This window comes from Atractosteus spatula, chromosome 22 (assembly GCF_055471065.1).
Source record: "Atractosteus spatula isolate fAtrSpa1 chromosome 22, fAtrSpa1.hap1, whole genome shotgun sequence".
NCBI lineage: Eukaryota > Metazoa > Chordata > Actinopteri > Semionotiformes > Lepisosteidae > Atractosteus > Atractosteus spatula.
Genome location: NC_142727.1, coordinates 3,066,377 through 3,083,353, shown reverse-complemented (window position 1 = coordinate 3,083,353; position 16,977 = coordinate 3,066,377). Strand labels below are relative to the sequence as shown.

General features: G+C 50.5%; 2 protein-coding genes and 1 non-coding gene across 4 annotated transcripts in view; all 3 read right to left on the bottom strand.

Moving 5' to 3' along the window:
* Positions 1-3,077: 3,077 nt before the first annotated feature.
* nppcl (natriuretic peptide C-like) lies at positions 3,078-7,906 on the bottom strand. Its single transcript, XM_088939963.1, has 4 exons — positions 7,025-7,906; positions 6,601-6,771; positions 5,035-5,343; positions 3,078-4,225 (listed from the first exon to the last, which is right to left on the bottom strand). Exons 2-3 carry the CDS (start codon positions 6,724-6,726, stop codon positions 5,047-5,049), a joined length of 423 nt encoding a protein of 140 aa, XP_088796089.1. The 5' UTR covers positions 6,727-6,771; positions 7,025-7,906; the 3' UTR covers positions 3,078-4,225; positions 5,035-5,046.
* A 3,978-nt stretch (positions 7,907-11,884) lies between these two features.
* Positions 11,885-16,977, bottom strand: part of ncapd2 (non-SMC condensin I complex, subunit D2) — a 25,476-nt gene continuing 20,383 nt past the window's right edge. For both annotated transcript variants that reach the window (XM_088939951.1, XM_088939949.1), the window contains 7 exons: positions 16,192-16,369; positions 15,393-15,487; positions 15,130-15,210; positions 14,816-14,999; positions 13,923-14,067; positions 13,538-13,666; positions 11,885-12,335 (listed from right to left, as the gene is read on the bottom strand). In XM_088939951.1, the coding sequence (XP_088796077.1) occupies positions 12,247-12,335; positions 13,538-13,666; positions 13,923-14,067; positions 14,816-14,999; positions 15,130-15,210; positions 15,393-15,487; positions 16,192-16,369 (901 nt within the window). In that variant the 3' untranslated portion in view covers positions 11,885-12,246. The remainder of the gene's footprint in view (positions 12,336-13,537; positions 13,667-13,922; positions 14,068-14,815; positions 15,000-15,129; positions 15,211-15,392; positions 15,488-16,191; positions 16,370-16,977) is intronic.
* On the bottom strand, positions 15,674-15,985 carry LOC148816590 (small nucleolar RNA U85). Its single transcript, XR_016094736.1, has one exon. It is a non-coding gene; the product is annotated as a small nucleolar RNA U85 (small nucleolar RNA).

Here is a 16,977-nt window from a genome sequence, read left to right as displayed (position 1 = left end):
AAGATAATAGAGGCTGTTGCTACAGCTCCTAGAATAAAAGCAGAAGGAGAATAGGGTGGTTTCGTAACCAATAAATTATTAATGGGACAAGTAATAGGTTTATTCCATGCTGAAAAGAGAAGAAAGAAAACACAACGTTGTGTTTTTTTCTTCTCTTTTCAGCGTGGAATGAATCTATTGTTCCTCTGCAGCCTATCCATGCACTACTTCAATGAACTACTTCAATAAATTATGAAATACTTAAAAGAGTAATGGTTAATAGACAGGAGAGCAGCAGACGCGCATGATTGTAACGTATACAAGAATCACAAGAAGTGTTTTGCCGGTGTAAATACTTTGTAATGAAGTTTCTAGCCTCACGACCTACCCCGGAGACGGCCTCCCTGCCCCCTGCCCCTCCCCCTTTGTCTTATTGGTGGCCTCCGCTGCCACTCCGACTCTCCGACGTCACTCGTTGGCTGCGAGGAGGCTCTGTGGCTGCGTTGCCACGGCGACCGAGCACACGCTGGATCGGCCGCGCTGGGGCTACGTGGGGATCCGCGCGTCGGCGGTTCCTACCCCGGCCGTCGGGTTACGACTGCATGCGAGTGAAAGAGACGGGCCATGTTCTAAAACTCAGAGGCAGAGGCGGACTCGCAAAGACATTCAGACCACACACAAGCACATACGCCGCCAGGACAGGCGGACAGGGGCGTGAGCGCCGGGAGTCAGGTTGGCGAGATCGGTTGCCTGCATCTGACCTTCTCCAGAGACGGAGAGACTGGGGGGATCGATTTCCGTCTGGGAGCTAGGAAAAGGTCAGCGCTGCGCTCGCTGGAAGGACCCTGACCTTTTCGTGCCCCCAGTCTCTGTACCTCGCTGTTTCACCGGGGTGTTAATGCCCAGACAGTCAGTCGCAGTGTCTGAAATTGCCTTCAAGTCACCATGGATATGATTGCACTACACTGAACTGTATCCCCCGAGTAAGGTACAAACTGTACTGTATTATATATATAGTGCCGGATTGATACTGCAATTTACCAATGTAGCTGTCTATGGTGTGCTGTTCTGCCACATAATGTACTATACTATTTTTTATTACTAGATCCACACTGTACCGTATTTACAGAGCCCGATCTACACTGTAGTATATCTAAAGAGCAGATCCACACTGTACTGTATCTACAGAGTCTGATCTACACTGTACTGTATCTGTTAAGGTGGCCCTAGACCGTGTTAGCATCTTTAAGCTCTCTCAAACCCCTATGGCACTCTTTCACTAGCAGGAAGGCTGGGGCGTTTCCTGAAAGCAGTTGCTCACTCCCTTTCTCATTAAATAAACTACACAGTGTTTTAATCCTTTCTGGAAATTCTTATGATTCACCAGGAGGAGGACGACAAGTCTCCCTTTTCCCCCATTATAATTTAAAAAACAAACAAGGAAACGGGAAATTGAACCACCCCAACCCCAACCACAATTAACGCTTTATGAACCCCCCACTGTTTGCGCCGGGCAGGAAAACGGGAAGCTTTCGTCTTCGGTTTCGTTTACTCTCTGCCTTTTTTCCGCTTTTCACTGACTGGGCCCGTATTGGCACCGGCTCCGCCACCCTTGACAAGCACGGAAATCGTCTCACTTCGTCCTGGAGAGCAACGCCCGCGGGCGCGCCTGCTCAGAATCCAAGCGCAAGAGACCCGACTGGTTGGGGATCGAGCGGTCCGGTTCGGAGGGAAAAGGGAAGGGCAGGGGTGAGAACTGAAGAATTAACTTCTTGTAGTTCAAGTAGGCAGCGGCGCCGGCACGCGTAGGCTGCACAGGAGCGCGTCCGAGGTTTATTCCCCCAGCTAGGAAGAGGAGAAAGGAAACCACGTTTCGGCTGTGGAGCCTTCTTGGGGTGTCATTAATGACTGGCCGGGGGAGCCAAGGTACCCCCCAGCCGGGCAGCAGGGAAAATAGGTAGTTTGGCACCGGGTCCGACCAGCCAGGCGCTCCGCCCTCACTCAGCATGACGAGAGCCGCTCGGGTCCGAAGCCCTGCTCAGCCCCAGTAGACACCGGCCCGCAGGGGGGTCTGACCTCAGTGGCCGGGCAGGGAACTGCTGTGGGCGGCCTGTACGGAGGGAATCAGAAATCCTGGCGCCAGAGGCCGGTCCCGGTCAGAGCTTGCGGGCGGAGTCCCGGGACAAGAAAGGCGGCTAGACAGCCCGGGGGAAAGGAGCGCAGGGAAAGGGGCCAAACAAAGTGGACCTTTAGGTGCTGGATAGCGGAGGCCGCCCCGAATTATAGCAAGGAAAACAGCTGCTGCCCCCCCGGCAAGGGCGGCGGAAGGAGGGAGCCGCCTTCAAGGGGAGTCAACAGCACTGAGGATGGGCTGCGTCTGCGAAGGGACCGCGGTCTCCGTCCGGCCGAGGGGCGGGGAGCTGCTGTGCGGGCTGTCTTAGCGCAAGGAGCTGCAGGGGTGGAGCCAGAAAAAAAGACGAGGAGGGATATTGAAAGCAATAGTGGCGAAGCCCCGGCACAGGGCTGCTTTGGCGTTCCAGTATATAGAAACAAAGAGGCGAAGTGACTGACGGGAGTCCCAGTGAGTAATGAGAGAGGAGAGCCGGGGGAAATGTGAGCCCCCGTGAGACTACTCCGGTATCGCCCGGGGCAACGGCGGAGTCGCCGCAGGGAAGCCTGTGGAAAAGGTGGTCGGACTTGGAGGGGCTCTTGCGCTGTGCAAATACAGCCCCAGCGAGCACTTGCCCCGATGGATTAAGGACAATCACCCTTTTTTTAATGAACGTCGGTATCACAGTACAATCTGTTATGACTTATTAGAGTGTGTACATAGTGTAAGAGGTTTATTGTGAAATCAAGTGTACCTCGATCCCCTGTAGGAACTAAACTGGCAAGAAACACACCCTTTTTAAAGAAAGTGCGTCCCCTGTCTCCGAGCTGAACTGCCAACAGGTGAAACGTTTCTCGTGTTAATACGCGTCGCAATGCTGACACCCAGTGGTTTCGCGAGAAACTGCAACGTCACATCTTCGGATCTTATCAAGGAGCTGTCCCCACGACAGAGCTCCGACAGTAATAATGCAGCCCAGACTCCAAAACCCACACAAATCTTTTATTTTGACAGCATCTCCGGACACGGTGTTGGTTTGTTTACGATGAACAAGCGGTGCACGACGAGGGCACAACCCGACGGAGATCGGACCTGGGGCCCGGGTCTCTCCAGCCTCTTTCCTCGGGGGTAGTCGAACTCCTCCTGCCGGCCGAGATCAAGGAATCACCGCGGGTGGTGGAGAGTTTCCCCTCACATCAGGCTCATGGCTTGGTGAATTTCCCCTCCAGTAAATACACCCCCCCACATCCAAAATAAGCTGCTCTCGGTTACATAAGCAGCGTGTACTTTATTACAGACAGGTAAAGGAAACAATACTACAGTGACAGTAGGATGCCATGCCATAGCGAGGCACTGTGGGCCAAAACTAAAACTAGTCATTTTGTTGTTGTTTTTTTTTTGCACTATAAATGTCTCTTATCAACATGTCAACAAATGCACGGAGCTGCAGTCCACACTATTTTGCTGGGGGGGGGGGCTCTTGTTAAACGTTAGCCACGCCACTCTCGAAGCTCTCTGCTTTGGCACAGAATGATAGCTAAAAATAAAAAAACAGAATGATAGCTGATAAGCTTCCGGGGAGGGGTGAAGTACTCTTGAGAGTGGAACGCCCCTCCAACAAGCCGGCCTACATCGCCTGGTACCGGCATTCGCGTGTCACAAACAGGGAAAGTATCGTTCCCACAGGGAGCCGCTTCCAGTAATGGCGTCTATCAAATAAATAATTACAACGCTGCATTTTGCCTGCTTCATATTTCCACATAGCCATCAGCAAACTGTGAGCACGCTCTGCTGCTGTGCAGTGGACAGCCTGCTACATAGCTCCGGCGGTATACAGTGCCAGGGTGAAATTATAGCTTCTGAGCAAACACTACAGTAGCCTACTACAGTCTTTTACTCTGCGTCATAAAGGAGAAAAGACAACAGCGCAGCCGAAGTCACTAGTCTGAAAAGCCAGGTACACACATCGCTCACAAGTTCGAGACAAGCTGCCTTGTTTTCAGTTTAAAGGAAAAAAAAAAAGTATACATATTCAGGGAAGAGACGGAGCATTTTGAAAACACGCAGCACGACAAGGTGGAGTTCTAGAACAGCGCTGGGAGGGTTGGCAGAAGGTTCTAGAACGCCGGGGAACACCTGCAGGGACGAGAGAGACGGGTCACCCTCCGGGCGGCGAGGCGAAGACGGCGCCGTGCTGGCTCAGGCGTCGTCACACATGACGTTTCTACCCAGCCAGAGGTCACTGGCTTGTGTCGCCGACAAGAACAAAAAGGCAATACACCTGCATCACAACACCAAGCACAAAGTGGAGCAGGCACACACCCTGCAGCCTTAAAATTAATTGAGCTTCGACCTAGCTCAGACTCCCGCTCAGGAGATAGGTTTGTACTGTGAGGCACCGAATTGTCTAAGACTAGAGAAATGTCTCCCTTCACCCCTCTTTGTTGAATAATTTCCAGTTTCTCCCATCAGAACGCAGATACCGACACCCCAACTCCCCAGACCAACAGCATTACGTTCTCATGCATACCAGTAGCCATATTGTTACTTACTGTAACACTTGAGTTTCTATGCAAATATGCATGTATGTTGTGTATATTGTTGTTTTTGTCGTGCTCTTTTGTTTCTCTGTCCGTCTGTAAACCAACACTGCTGCTGTGAAGCAAATTGCCCGCTCAGGGATAATAAAAGCTCTCTCTTACTCTGTAAAGGGGAGTCTTAATATCTGATAACTCAGTTTTAAACTTATACTGCTAGGTTTACGTTATAATTAGCAATACAGTGCCGTTTATGTACCGTATGAGCTTGTGTAGATTTTTTTTGCAACATTCATATTATATTAGTTCTACACTCTTCATCTTCAAGGTTGAGACTGGGAAAAAAAACTACATGCAAATTGTCAAGTTGGTTGTAGTTTCTCGGCCTGTCCTCAGAAAGACACTCACCTCAGCCAATAGTTAGCAGCCGAGCCCGCTGAGGGAGCCAATCCGGTCGAGTTTGAGGCCAAAGCAGCCTCGGGCCCACCCCTTCTTGGCCCGGTCGGAGAAAGCTCTCTTTCGATTGGCCAGCGTGTCCCTCAGCAGGCGGTACCACGGGTGCTCACTTGTTGGGGGCAGGTCAGTCCACCCCGGGTACTCGGCGGCCTTCGAAGTGGGATCCGCCGGTCGTGACCTCTCCCCGGGGTCGCCGGCGAGGCTCTCCAGTTCGTCTGCGGTCAGGAGATCCCTGTACTGTTCCAAAAACTCCCGTAGAAGCTGATAGGAAAGAACACGTGTTAAGGTCGTGAAAAACTATCGCCAACTTTTTAACCACTTCTTCCAGTGCAGGGTCGCAGGGGAGCTGGAGTTTATCCCAAAAAAGAACTGGGCGCAAGGCAGGGTACACCCTGGACGGGACGCCAGTCCATCACAGGACACACACAGACACTCACACCAGGGCCAATTAATCTACCGGCATTGTCTTTGGACTGTGGGAGGAAAACCACATAAACACAGGGGGTACATCCAAACTCCACACAGACAGCCCCCCCACGTCTGGCATTGAACCCAGGGAACCGGGGCTGTAACGCACACCTCCGCGCCACTGTGCTGTTATGACTATTCTTCATAATGACACCTCTATAATAGGTGACGTATAGAATAATATCACAGTAACAAAACAATGCAGAAAACATACGAACAATGTGAGTTATTCCAACGTGAAATATGTGTACAGTACGGAAACTGGGAGAAACCCGATCTATTCTTTGTTCGATAAATTACTAAAAGCCGCATGAGGTAGAATGAAATGATGTCTTTGGTTTTGATATCCGTTTCGCTCCGATGCTCTGGCAGCTATGCCAAGTTCAGAGCAGTGCTGGCAGACGTCTGTACCTGTATAATTGTTATTCACCAGTCAGTCTGCCTGAATTATCATTCAGATTCACTGCGCTTTTGACGGACTCATTTCACGCGCTCTGGCACGGTAGTTAATTGTAAATGACCGTGCCAGAGGGCACTGCATTCATGAACAAACTACACTACAGTAATGCCGGTTAACTGAGTCTTAGTGTCTGCAGTTTTCCTGCAGTCTTGAAAAAAACCGCGGGGCATTAACACTCCAGAAGATGATCAGGTATGCAGCCGCGCGTAAAGCGGTTGCGCCCCGAGAATACCTCCTGTGCGCACCCCGCTTCCACTGAAACGCCACGGGCATGATATCCCGGGCAGTTCTGGCAAACCGTCAAACACATCCAAAGTTACAAATCCCTAAACCCCGTTTGCAACTTGTACCCACAACTTCTGCGTCGATAAGACGTTGAAGTCTTTCACTGAACCAATTAGTCCACCCGATCAAAGGGCATAGTTTTCGGTTTTATTGGGGGGGGGGTTGGCGGGTTGACGAGCACTCTATCAGACAGAAGAGGCGCAGGAGTGCCGTATTAACCCCAACCCGACATTCACCCCCACATTACCCCCTTTCCGTGCGCGCAGTGTCCGCTGTCACGCCTCCGCCGCCCGCGGTAGCGGTACCTGCATCGCGGGCGCTGTCTTGAGAGCGCGGCTCTCCGTCGGGACCAGCGAGAGACACGCCAGCAGCACGCCGAGGAGCAGGTACCGCGGGCGGGGGAGGGACAGCCGGGATGTCCGAGCGGTCATCTTCAGCACTGGAGACGGCTGCTGCGGCTGCTACACCTGCAATGACTGCGGCAATAATAATAATATTAATTATAATAATAGATCAAGAGGAGAAAAGAGGACAGTCTGAGAGCTCTGCAGAAGGATGGCAGGAAATAAAGGAGTGAGGAGACGAGAGAGAGAAGACCTTGCAGAGAGTCTAGAGTGGTTGAGTTAGACCCGTCTGCTCCTCTGCCTCTGCACTGAGCCAGCCAGATGGACGAGTGGTGGGACAGGACAGGTAGGGTGAAACACTGGAGCTCAGGTTGGCTGAACTCACCTCTGTTGCTTGCTTGTTGGGTCCCGGGGCTGCTGTCCAGTCTCCTCGCGGGCTGTCCGGCTCACAAGCTGCTTTCCATGACGGACACCTGTCAGGTTGTGACACCAGCCCTGCGGCTCCCTGGCTCACTGCAGCACTGGAATCTGTTCGAACCCCTCGCTCTTTCCCAGTCTCTCTCTCGGTGCTCATGTACTGAAGCCTCCAGCAGTCGCTGGCATATGTAACCCCCCCCCCCCCTCCCCGTACAGGAGAGTTTATCTTGTCACTCAGGTGATGTCATCCCTGTTTAAACAGCGGCGTCGCCACGGCAACCGGACACCCCATTCTCGCGTGCACAGCTGTCACTGCAGCGGGTGCGCCCAGAAACATGAGGTCACTGCCGCAGGTCGGAGGTCAGCGGCGCTTTCCAAGAAAGACACAAAACAAGCAGGAGGAGGGAGATTCCGAACGAGAAAAAAAAAGCCACTTGTCTCGGCGTGCTGGATTGTGTCATTGGTTTATTATGTCTAAATGTACTCTCCCATAAGAGTCCGCATTTCAGTGTGGATTAACCCCTCTCCCTCCGATACTGTGCTGTAGTGTCCAGTCAGTCAGTGTCACTGTGCTGTAGTGTCCAGTCAGTCAGTCAGGGTCACTGTGCTGTAGTTTCCAGTCAGTCAGGGTCACTGTGCTGCAGTGTCCAGTCAGTCAGTGTGACTGTGCTGTAGTGCCCAGTCAGTCAGTCAGGGTCTCTGTGCTGCAGTGTCCAGTCAGTCAGTCAGGGTCTCTGTGCTGTAGTGTCCAGTCAGACAGTCAGGGTCCAGTCAGTCAGTGTGACTGTGCTGCAGTGTCCAGTCAGTCAGTGTGACTGTGCTGTGGTGCCTAATCACTCTGTATTAAAGTGCAGTAGTGTCCAGTTAGTGAGTGTGTCTGCATTACCCCCCCCCCACCTTGGGACTGTATAATCCCCGTCTCCTCCACCCTTCCTGTTCTTGATTGGTGCACCTGACTCTCCGCACAGGAAGTGACCACATAGCCCCAGGAGTAGTGGCTCAGACAGGGCTATGTGGCCGCAATTACTGCCCCCTCCCTTCCTCCCCAGTGGAGTATCAGGTGGTGGGAACCAATTTTCTGCTGGTGTGTGGGGCTGGGGGGGGGACCGTACAGCAGCTCACCTGGGAGATCCAGACATTGCTTTCTGGGCCTTCCCTGTTTTCTTGCACTACGTCACTTAGTGTGTCCTCCTGCCCTCCTTCTCCCCACGCCTCCTTTCCCTTCTCGTTCTTTTTCTCCTTTCATCCCCTGGGCTCCACCCTCAGCCACCTCCATCTTGCCCTCTCCACGCCCGCCGCTTCGGTCTCCGGCTCCCTTTCAGCTGCCAGCAGGAGGACAGAAAGAAAGAAACGCTGCACACCGGTGCGGAAAAAAAGGCGCCGCTGGGCCGCTTCCGCGAGCCAGCGCAGAGAAGAGGCAGGAGAGTCGCGCAACGGTTCGGTTAGGGAGGGAAGGTGACATTTTCTGATTGGATGTGCTGGGGAAGAACCAGGTTTGACGAAAGGCCAGTTGCTGGCCCATATTGACATATGCTTTACTTGGGGTTTTTAAAAGAACAGTTAATTGGCTAATTGTATGCATTGGCCTCAGTCGGAGAGGAATCCTACCCCGTTTGGAGCCTTGAGCAAGGCCCTTCACCCCAGCTGCTCCAGGGGTGCCGTATAAATGGCTGACCAGGCTTCTCTCCCTGTCTGTGTCTCATGGAAAGCAAGCTGGGGTCTGCGAAAAGACATTTTTAATGCAAGAAATTGTATATGGCCAATAAAGCGATCTCATCACTCTGCTCTCCTCCCCCCTGAGAGCTGGTGTCTGGGGAGAGTGCTGGCACATCATCCTGGTGGGGGTACACACGGGTGGTGCTGGAGGGGGATCCCCATGACCTGTAAAGCACTTTGTGTGAGGTGTCCAGAAAAGCGCTCTATAAGCGTCAGGAATTATTAGCAACAGAAATCGTCTTTTCCCTTCACCTCTCTCCTGTATTCCCCGATTTCTCCCTCTGCCTCCTCTTCCCCTTTCCATTTCCTTCCACCTCTCTCTGCCCCCTTTTCAAATCCTACTTATCCCCCACTTTTCCCCCCCATCGATCTTTCGGCTCCCATAAACGTCGAACCCCCCCATCTCTGCCCCCGGGCCCTCGCCTCCAGCCAGCCCCTTCTCGCGGTGAGTTACCGTCTGCCAGAGCCATCTGCTCTTGCTGCCCCCTGCCGCGCCCGCCCAGCGCTGGGGCGCCGCCAACACACACACTACACACGACCGCTCCGAGCGGCTGGCTTATCAGAGGAGACAGGGCTTTGTTCCCAGCTCAATTGAATCTGTAACTTCTCCTGCATGGGGAGAAAAAAAAAGTTTGCCGAAGTAGTTTTTTTTGTTCAAATTAAGCCATTTTACTTTTTTTTTGTTGAAATTATAATATGCCGCCCACACAAGCGCAGTGTGTTGAGCGCAGATAAGTGCAGCTGTTTCTACACCTCTGAACCGAGAGCCAGAGCTTAGTGTGGGAACAGAGAGTCACAGTGACTGAGGGGGAGGGAGGGAGAGAGAGAGAGGGATGAGGAATCAAGCTGGAGGACAAACAAAATAGGTGGGGGGGGGGGAGGCAGAGAGCAGGAAGAAGTTCGAATAATGGGAATGGAAAGGAGTGGGAGAGAGAAAAAGAGGAGGGAAATTGCAAAGAGGGAGCGAGATCGGGTGGAGAAAAAAAAAAGAGGATGAGAGGCATGGGGAAGCAGGACAGAAACCGTCAGGTGTCAAGCTGGCAAACGCATTGGCGTGCAGTCCTCCGCGCCGGTGAGGCACAGGCGCACTGCGGAGGCCGGGGGTTAGCGCAGAGTGAAGATGGTGGCGGGGGGTGGGAGAACAGTCAAGCACACTCCCACGCACCGCCGCCGAGCGCAGGGCAGACGAATCCACCATCACGGCCAGGAGGCGCTATTAACCCTCTCGGCCCGGGCTTCGTGAGCGCGAGGGGCATCTCCCCTCGTCCTCCATAGTCCCCCCCGCCCGCCACAGCCAGCTTTTCTCAGCAGCCAGGGAATCCATTGCAAAAGGACTCAGTTTAGCAGAAATCAACTGGAATTAGTTTTGCCTCTTCTGATCACTTTATCCAATTCAGGGTCTGGCGGGACAGCTGGAGCCTATCCCAGAAAGCAATGGGTGCAAGGCGGGGTACACCCCAGATGGGACGCCAGTCCATTGCAAGGCGGGCAGACACACACACACACCAGAACCGATATTCCAAAAGGCCAGTTACCCCTACTTGCTTGCCTTTGGACTGTGGGAGGAAATTCAGGTAAACCTAGGCAGAACACGCAAACTCCATGGAGACAGCAAACCAGGAACCCAGCTGTGAGGCCACTGTGCCACCACATCGTCCCAATTTAGAAATCATTTGGAATGCAAAGGAAACCCGTCACGGTGCAGCCTTTCCACCCAACGAACACCTTAAGCTGCAAGCGACCCCTCCCGCCGTCGTCTCCAGTCCCCGGCTGTGCCATCTCGGAGGGTCAGCAGCTCCTATTCCAGCTCATCTATTAAACAGCCTAAGTCCAGTATAACTTCTCCTGAGTCTTAATATACTGTTTTTTTTTTTAAGAGACCTAGAAAAAAAAAACATCACAGCTCCCTGACTAGGATTGGACACCCATGGTTCAGTCAGTCTCACTGGAATGCAGGAGCTCTCTGGTATTTTGGCTTGTTTTCTAGATCTTCCCCAAAACACCAGCACCTCACAACCCCCCAGAAAAGTTGATTTAAGCCAATGAGCTACCACCCCGCACTCCCAACTTCCAAATCGTTTAAAGTTTTTCATCACGAGATTGGGCTGCATCGACGACACTGCGATGGGCACAAAAGTCAGGAACGCTTCTGGGCTGGAGCTGAGCCTGTCAGAATTTCAGCCCCAACTCACGGCTCACAAGGGGGTGTGCTCATGCCATGAGCCGCGCGATCAGTCACCAAACACGACAGCGTTAATAACCACCTTCAGAGTCTGACGACATCCCTGCAAATTGTCCAAAAAAGCAGCAGCTCCCAGTCTTTTTGTGGGTGTTTATTTTTGCCTCCAACCCCCGCCAAACACATTCACCTCTCTCCTGTACCACCCCCCCTTGGAAATAAAGACGTCACCTGGTCTGTGAGCAGCTGTCTGCTGCCAACCGATTCCAAGTTTTGTCAGGCAGCGGCCTGTGAAACTGGGGCTCGGGAGGAATTGAGTTATGAAGGCTGTCTGGTACAGCTGTGACATTCCGCCATTTGCCAGCGCTAAGCTCATTGTAGAATGTCAGGGTCCTAAAATTTATGCACTTTAATAAAACAGATGAGCTACCTCATTCCCCATCGGGATCACAGTTTTAAGAGGCGGTTGATGGGTTCCAAAAACATTGCATTGTATACCTCCAATTCTGGTACTAAAGCCATGCAGGAAACGCGGGGTGGTCTTTTCATCGCCCAACATCTTGGCACGTCTCTGACCTTTGAAATCCAGTGCACTACCTCCGATGTGCTGGCTCTATCAGTGTCCTGGAGGCTGTTGGCCTCTGGACCTGAAGAGGTACCCAAGATCTCCTACTGGGCATTGCTGCAGCAGCCGAGAGTGCCGGTCAGGCGCGAGGATGCACAGGGGCGACCGGGCTAACCTCCTGCAATGTCACAAGATTGGACAGGTCACTTGAAACAGTGGGGTCATGAAAAAAAGAACGATTCCCACAATGCTGTTCAAGCAGCTGCAGCAACACGGAAGGGTGTGCGATGTCAGTCTTTTGCCAGACTGCTCCCACACAAGATCCACGATTGATCAAAGGAAAGGAGACGGGCTCAGAAAATGGGAGTTTATTTAACAATCTCTAAAATCATGATTGAAGTGGGAAACAAGCACAAAACAAAGCAGAAAACAGAAAAGTCTATGTAGGTCACAAAATACAACAGAATACAGAGTGAAACATCATGAGGTGGTCAGGGTGGAAAGCAAATGTACAAACCGGTCACCAGTAACAGGATACGCAAAGAGATGGAGGAGGAAAGGCCTTTCCTCATCTTGTGGGGCCAGTCAGAGGAACAGAGAAAGACTCTGTTCAGTTTATCTTGCTGTACAATAGCTCACCAACATCCCACAAGTGTCATCGAGCAGATTCTTAAAGGATGCCAGAGAACTGGCTCAGAGCCGTCTCTCCCTTCTCCCACCCCTCCCTTCTTCAGCGTCTTGTTCTGGAGCGGCGAGCAGAGCGCAAGATGGGGGTCGTGACCTTCGGGGCCTCGTTTTCCGAAAGCTCGGCGGCGGACTCTGCAAGCGACAAACGCACAGATTGCAAACGCTGACGGGGAGCGGGGCCTCTGCCCGTGCCAGCAGAGGGGCAGTATGATCAAGCACACTGGGGCTCCAGACAAGGTTCACAAAGCAGGAGAAAAAGTCATGATATTGGTCAGAATTGCCCAAAACCTTGAAAGGTGAGCACTTGAATGTCACTTGTCATTAAAAAAAAAAAGCCTGCACTAAATTCTGTAGATTTTGTGGTGTTGATTCTGCTGAATGTTTTATAGAAGATTAGCACCAAAACCAGACTGAAGACACTCGACTTCTCTCCATTGCTCTTCATCCACAATCGGTGCATTTCGCTGTGCACTACAGCCAGACAGAATTCTTCACTCGACTGCGAAGACCTAGCATTTTTTCGCACACATGCAAAACAAGGGCTCCGAGTTTATTGCCGCGATCTCAAATCCTGGCTCAGATCGAAAGTTATCCCTTCACAACTCTGAAAATAATTTCCTGTTTTTTTTTCTTGGCTGAAGAACAACCACCAAAGTGAGGCTACTCCCCTACAAATACTGATCTCATGACCAAGGAGTGCAACAGCACCACAGAGGGCTGGTTCGAGGGGCATAACTAAAGGGAAGCAGTTTTTGGATGCTGTTTGACGGAACAGGCTAAGAGCTTGGAGGTCAATACATTGAAGGGAATACACTGAGACTCTGAACTTGCTGACCTACTCGAGTATGATAGTGTTCAAAAAGGTGTTGTCTCAATGAAGTACTTGGCATACTAAGAAACATGACTGTGTCATCCTGAGCACATATGTAATAGTTTCTGCCTGTACCTCTAATGGCTAACCTATTAGTCTCACTGACTTGTATCACAGAAATAGTATATAAATATTAGGGTGATCATATTATTTAATATTGATGTGGGATACTTAAGAGCCTGTATGCGATATTAAAATTAGTCCTTAATTGGATATGCATCACTTTTCATTTAAGCATTACACCGTTGTTAAATAAAGCACCATTGATGGACGACTCTACAGAGGAGAAATAAAGGTTCTTTAAAGTATTTCATTACAGTTTATGTGGTTTCTGATATATTGAAGTGACTAGTTGTTTAATGAGCTCATAATTAACGGCTTATCAGTATGATACTATTTATTGTGCACATTCATTGAGCAGCAACAGGCGATTCTACAAATGGGCAATACATTGCAGTCTTACCTTCCTCCTCCTCCTCGTCGCTGCTGAAGGAGATCGTGGGTTTCTTCCTGGGAACTCTTCTCGTCTTCGTCTTGGGAGTACAGAAATCATCTTCGCCGTCATTTTGGGCTGTCAGGGTCCTGCTTTTGCCTGTGTGGGAGAGAGAGAGCGAGCCAAGTTTGGAAAAAAATATTAAAATGAATCCTTTTGGAAATATATACTGGCTTCTTAGAAAAAAAGGAGGGTTTGAAGGGTGGGTCAGCATGTAACTAGTATGGTTTTGTACTATGCTGTCTCTATACATACCTGATGTGTCTGTTCACTTGGTTTGGGTCTTAATATACAGTACTGGAATGCGTTTAGATATTTTGGATGCATCTATCCTGAACTGAATTGTCTCCCTTACCTCGCGTGGGTTTCCGGTCAGTCTTTCTGGTAGCAGCAGGGGTCTTGGTGGTCTGTGAGCCTCCATCTCCTTCCTCCGTCTCCACATTCTCCAAACCACGGGTGTGGACTGCCGTCAGACGCTTCTCAAACTCCTCCACCTGGGCCTGACCGAGGCAGTGAGGGGGCGAGGACAGAAAGGTGAAGAGAAGCAGGGGGAAAAGACGAAGACGACGACGAAGGAACGGTACAGTGTCACTTGGGCTCTGGCTTGTGCTGGGAGCGAGCGCCCTGACAAACGACATCCTCAAGAAGAACAGCTGCCTTTTGGGTCTTAAGATGCTTCATCAAGTGGAACACAGTGCTCATTCATGCCTTTTAAAGACCTTCAGACCTATTAAAATTGTCACGCAGAGGAAAAAGGTGCAGAAACTTTTGCTGTAAGATTGCTCCAAACGCACATGGAGACTGGATGCCGTATACAGAAAAAATATATTCAAATGTTAACGCTAAAAGCAAATTAAGCAGAAAGAATCTGCCAACTCCCCAGTGGCCCAACCAGTAAATGTGTTCGCTTACTCCGAGTTCACCGTTTCGTTCTGGGGCAGGTTATTGTGCCATCTATGAACCGGATTCGCTGTTGACAGTTCAAAACAGAGCGAGAGGCATGCAGGTAAAGTGGGCTTAGGCCAGTCGACACATCCTGAGCTTGCAACAGCACAGAAACGTCTGAACTCACCAAGTGCCTGCTGTTTAAAAATGAAAGGGCCAGCAGGAGGGTGCACACTAGGAAGGACAGGAGCATTTCATCTCCCAGCGTAGCAACACTTAGTGACAATGATTCTATCTCTAAAACAAACCTCCCGGCCTCCATCAAAAAAAATAATTTCCTGTCATGTAACGGCTGGGCCGTACCTTGACTTCTGGCTTGGCAGCCCGGCGCAGTTTGCCAACGAGGGCGAAGAGCCCCTGGTAGACCCCCTCCTCGCTCAGCTTGTCACTGTAGCACTCCCAGCACTCCTGCAGCTTCTTGAAGCCCCGCTCCGAGAGAGACAGCAGGGACAGGCAGTGAGACAGGTCCCGCCACTGCCGCTCGCTCCTGCAGACCAGCAGAGAATCAGGAATACGGATGGCCACAAGCTGAAGCACTCGCCTCATGAACTAAGAGGTATCTCTTATCACATGGGATAAGGGTAGTACATTAGACCAGGAGAAAAATATCCACTCACTTTGCTGTCCTGAACCTCTGGCACAGTTTCTCCACTAGACTCTCAGTCTGCTTCTCCTTTGTGATGTAGGAAAACAATTGCCTGGAGAGAGTTCGAGATGATCACAGACTTAGGAGAGACGCCCAACAGAAAAATCAGTACAGATCCAAATGTCAACTCTATACGCGTATTTAGTCAAGGGCCTAAAACAGTTAACAGATGCAAGCTCTGAAGCATTTGAGGGACCAGACAGCGCAGTCAAGGGTACTTATTAATTGTCTCACTTCATGATGGTTTGGAAGTCCTCTTCTGCGATTCCCCTCTCGGGATCTGACAGGCGGCTAATGATGTCGGGTAGTAGATTGTAGATAGCATTGTCCTGAGAAAAGAGAAATAAGTATTTGGGAAAAGTGGACACAGAGAAATTAGTACAGTGACTGATTGGACAGTACATTAGCAACGCAACACAATGGAAGGAATCTTAATATACTGATTACATATGGGTTTCTGCCGTCAGCTGATATTATCAAAGAAAGAGAGGGAACATCTGCGACTGACTATCTGGTGCCCTCAGATTACCAAAGAAGTAGCTCACGGCCAACTGACTTCAAGTGGGGAAAGCGAGGCGTGTGCCACTGTCTCCTGACAAACACACACACGCTCTACAGTCACGCAAGTTGTCAGCCCCCACCCCCAGCACTGCTTGTCTCTTCACAAGCAGAGTCCGGGAGAGAGGAGCTTGTTCACTGTCGGCCAGCCCTTACAGCAGAACAGCCAATCTCCGCAGCCCTGCCAAGATTACTGGCCAATCAGGAGACAGCGCACCAAGCCACCCACTGCCAACTGGCTCGCATTCGCCTTGGTCTCATCACCGGGCAGCAGATGAGAATACACCTTTATTCACCTTTAGTTCATAGTGTAGTAGGTAGGTACTTATCAGTTCACTATATGCAGGATAAAGAAACCCAGGGTAGAGACTGGATAGGGTAACCATACCAATTTCAGTACTAGCTGCTGTCTGCGCTGCACAGCAGAGAGGAAATGGTAAGAAGCACAGTAAAACCGTTATAGTGACTATATTACCTTGCCAGCCAGCTCATTGAAGAAGTTGAGAGCCAGACTGCTAATCTTCGACTCGGGGTCAATCAGTAGCAAGGCCATCTCGCTGACCTGGCCTTTGACCTTCACCATGTCCTTCAACACCAGGTGTGTCAGAACTGTGAGGGCCGTCAGCCTGACTGAAGGACACTGGTCACTAAGCCTGAGAACGAGACAGAGATAGCAGTTAGTCTGAGATACAGCCTATATAAACGCTGTACATTACAGTCTACAAGGTATGGGTATCATACACGTTGAGTGAAAACGGTTTCTACTGTTTTATACACACTATCTCAATATTATATAAATTAAACTCCTAGCCTTATTTAAGAAATTCATGCCCCAATTATGAAGGAATAGGGAAAATAAGAACTACGGGCTTCAAAGCACGTCAGGTAGTACCAAGCGCACTTTGGTAAATAGGAAGAGTATGTACTTGTATGAGTGTCAGCCACCAAAGGGACATTTACAATACTGACACTGGGCTAAACTTCTGTGGCTACAGTGAAACTAAGAGATAAGCTAATTTATTCACGACGCCCAATGTTTTTTGCAAGATGGATTTTCCCCAAGTTGCATTAGAAGTTCAGTGCTTTGTCATAACTTCCAACAGATAACAAAAGCAGTCACAGATGGCAAATACTGTGGAATTTATCCGGAATTCCAGGTACGTGCAACTACATCCCAACTCTAATTACAGTGGGTATTAAACCATATTCGAGTTAGTGCTGCGCCAATCAGGGTACTTAAATATATTTACAGGAATATGTA

Bases quoted from the DNA above. Each gene is read 5' to 3' on its own strand.
- nppcl (XM_088939963.1), bottom strand. From the start codon at position 6,726: ATGACCGCTCGGACATCCCGGCTGTCCCTCCCCCGCCCGCGGTACCTG. The intron at 5,344-6,600 runs GTACCGCTACCG...CTTTCCTATCAG, and splicing joins AGACAGCGCCCGCGATGCAG to CTTCTACGGGAGTTTTTGGA.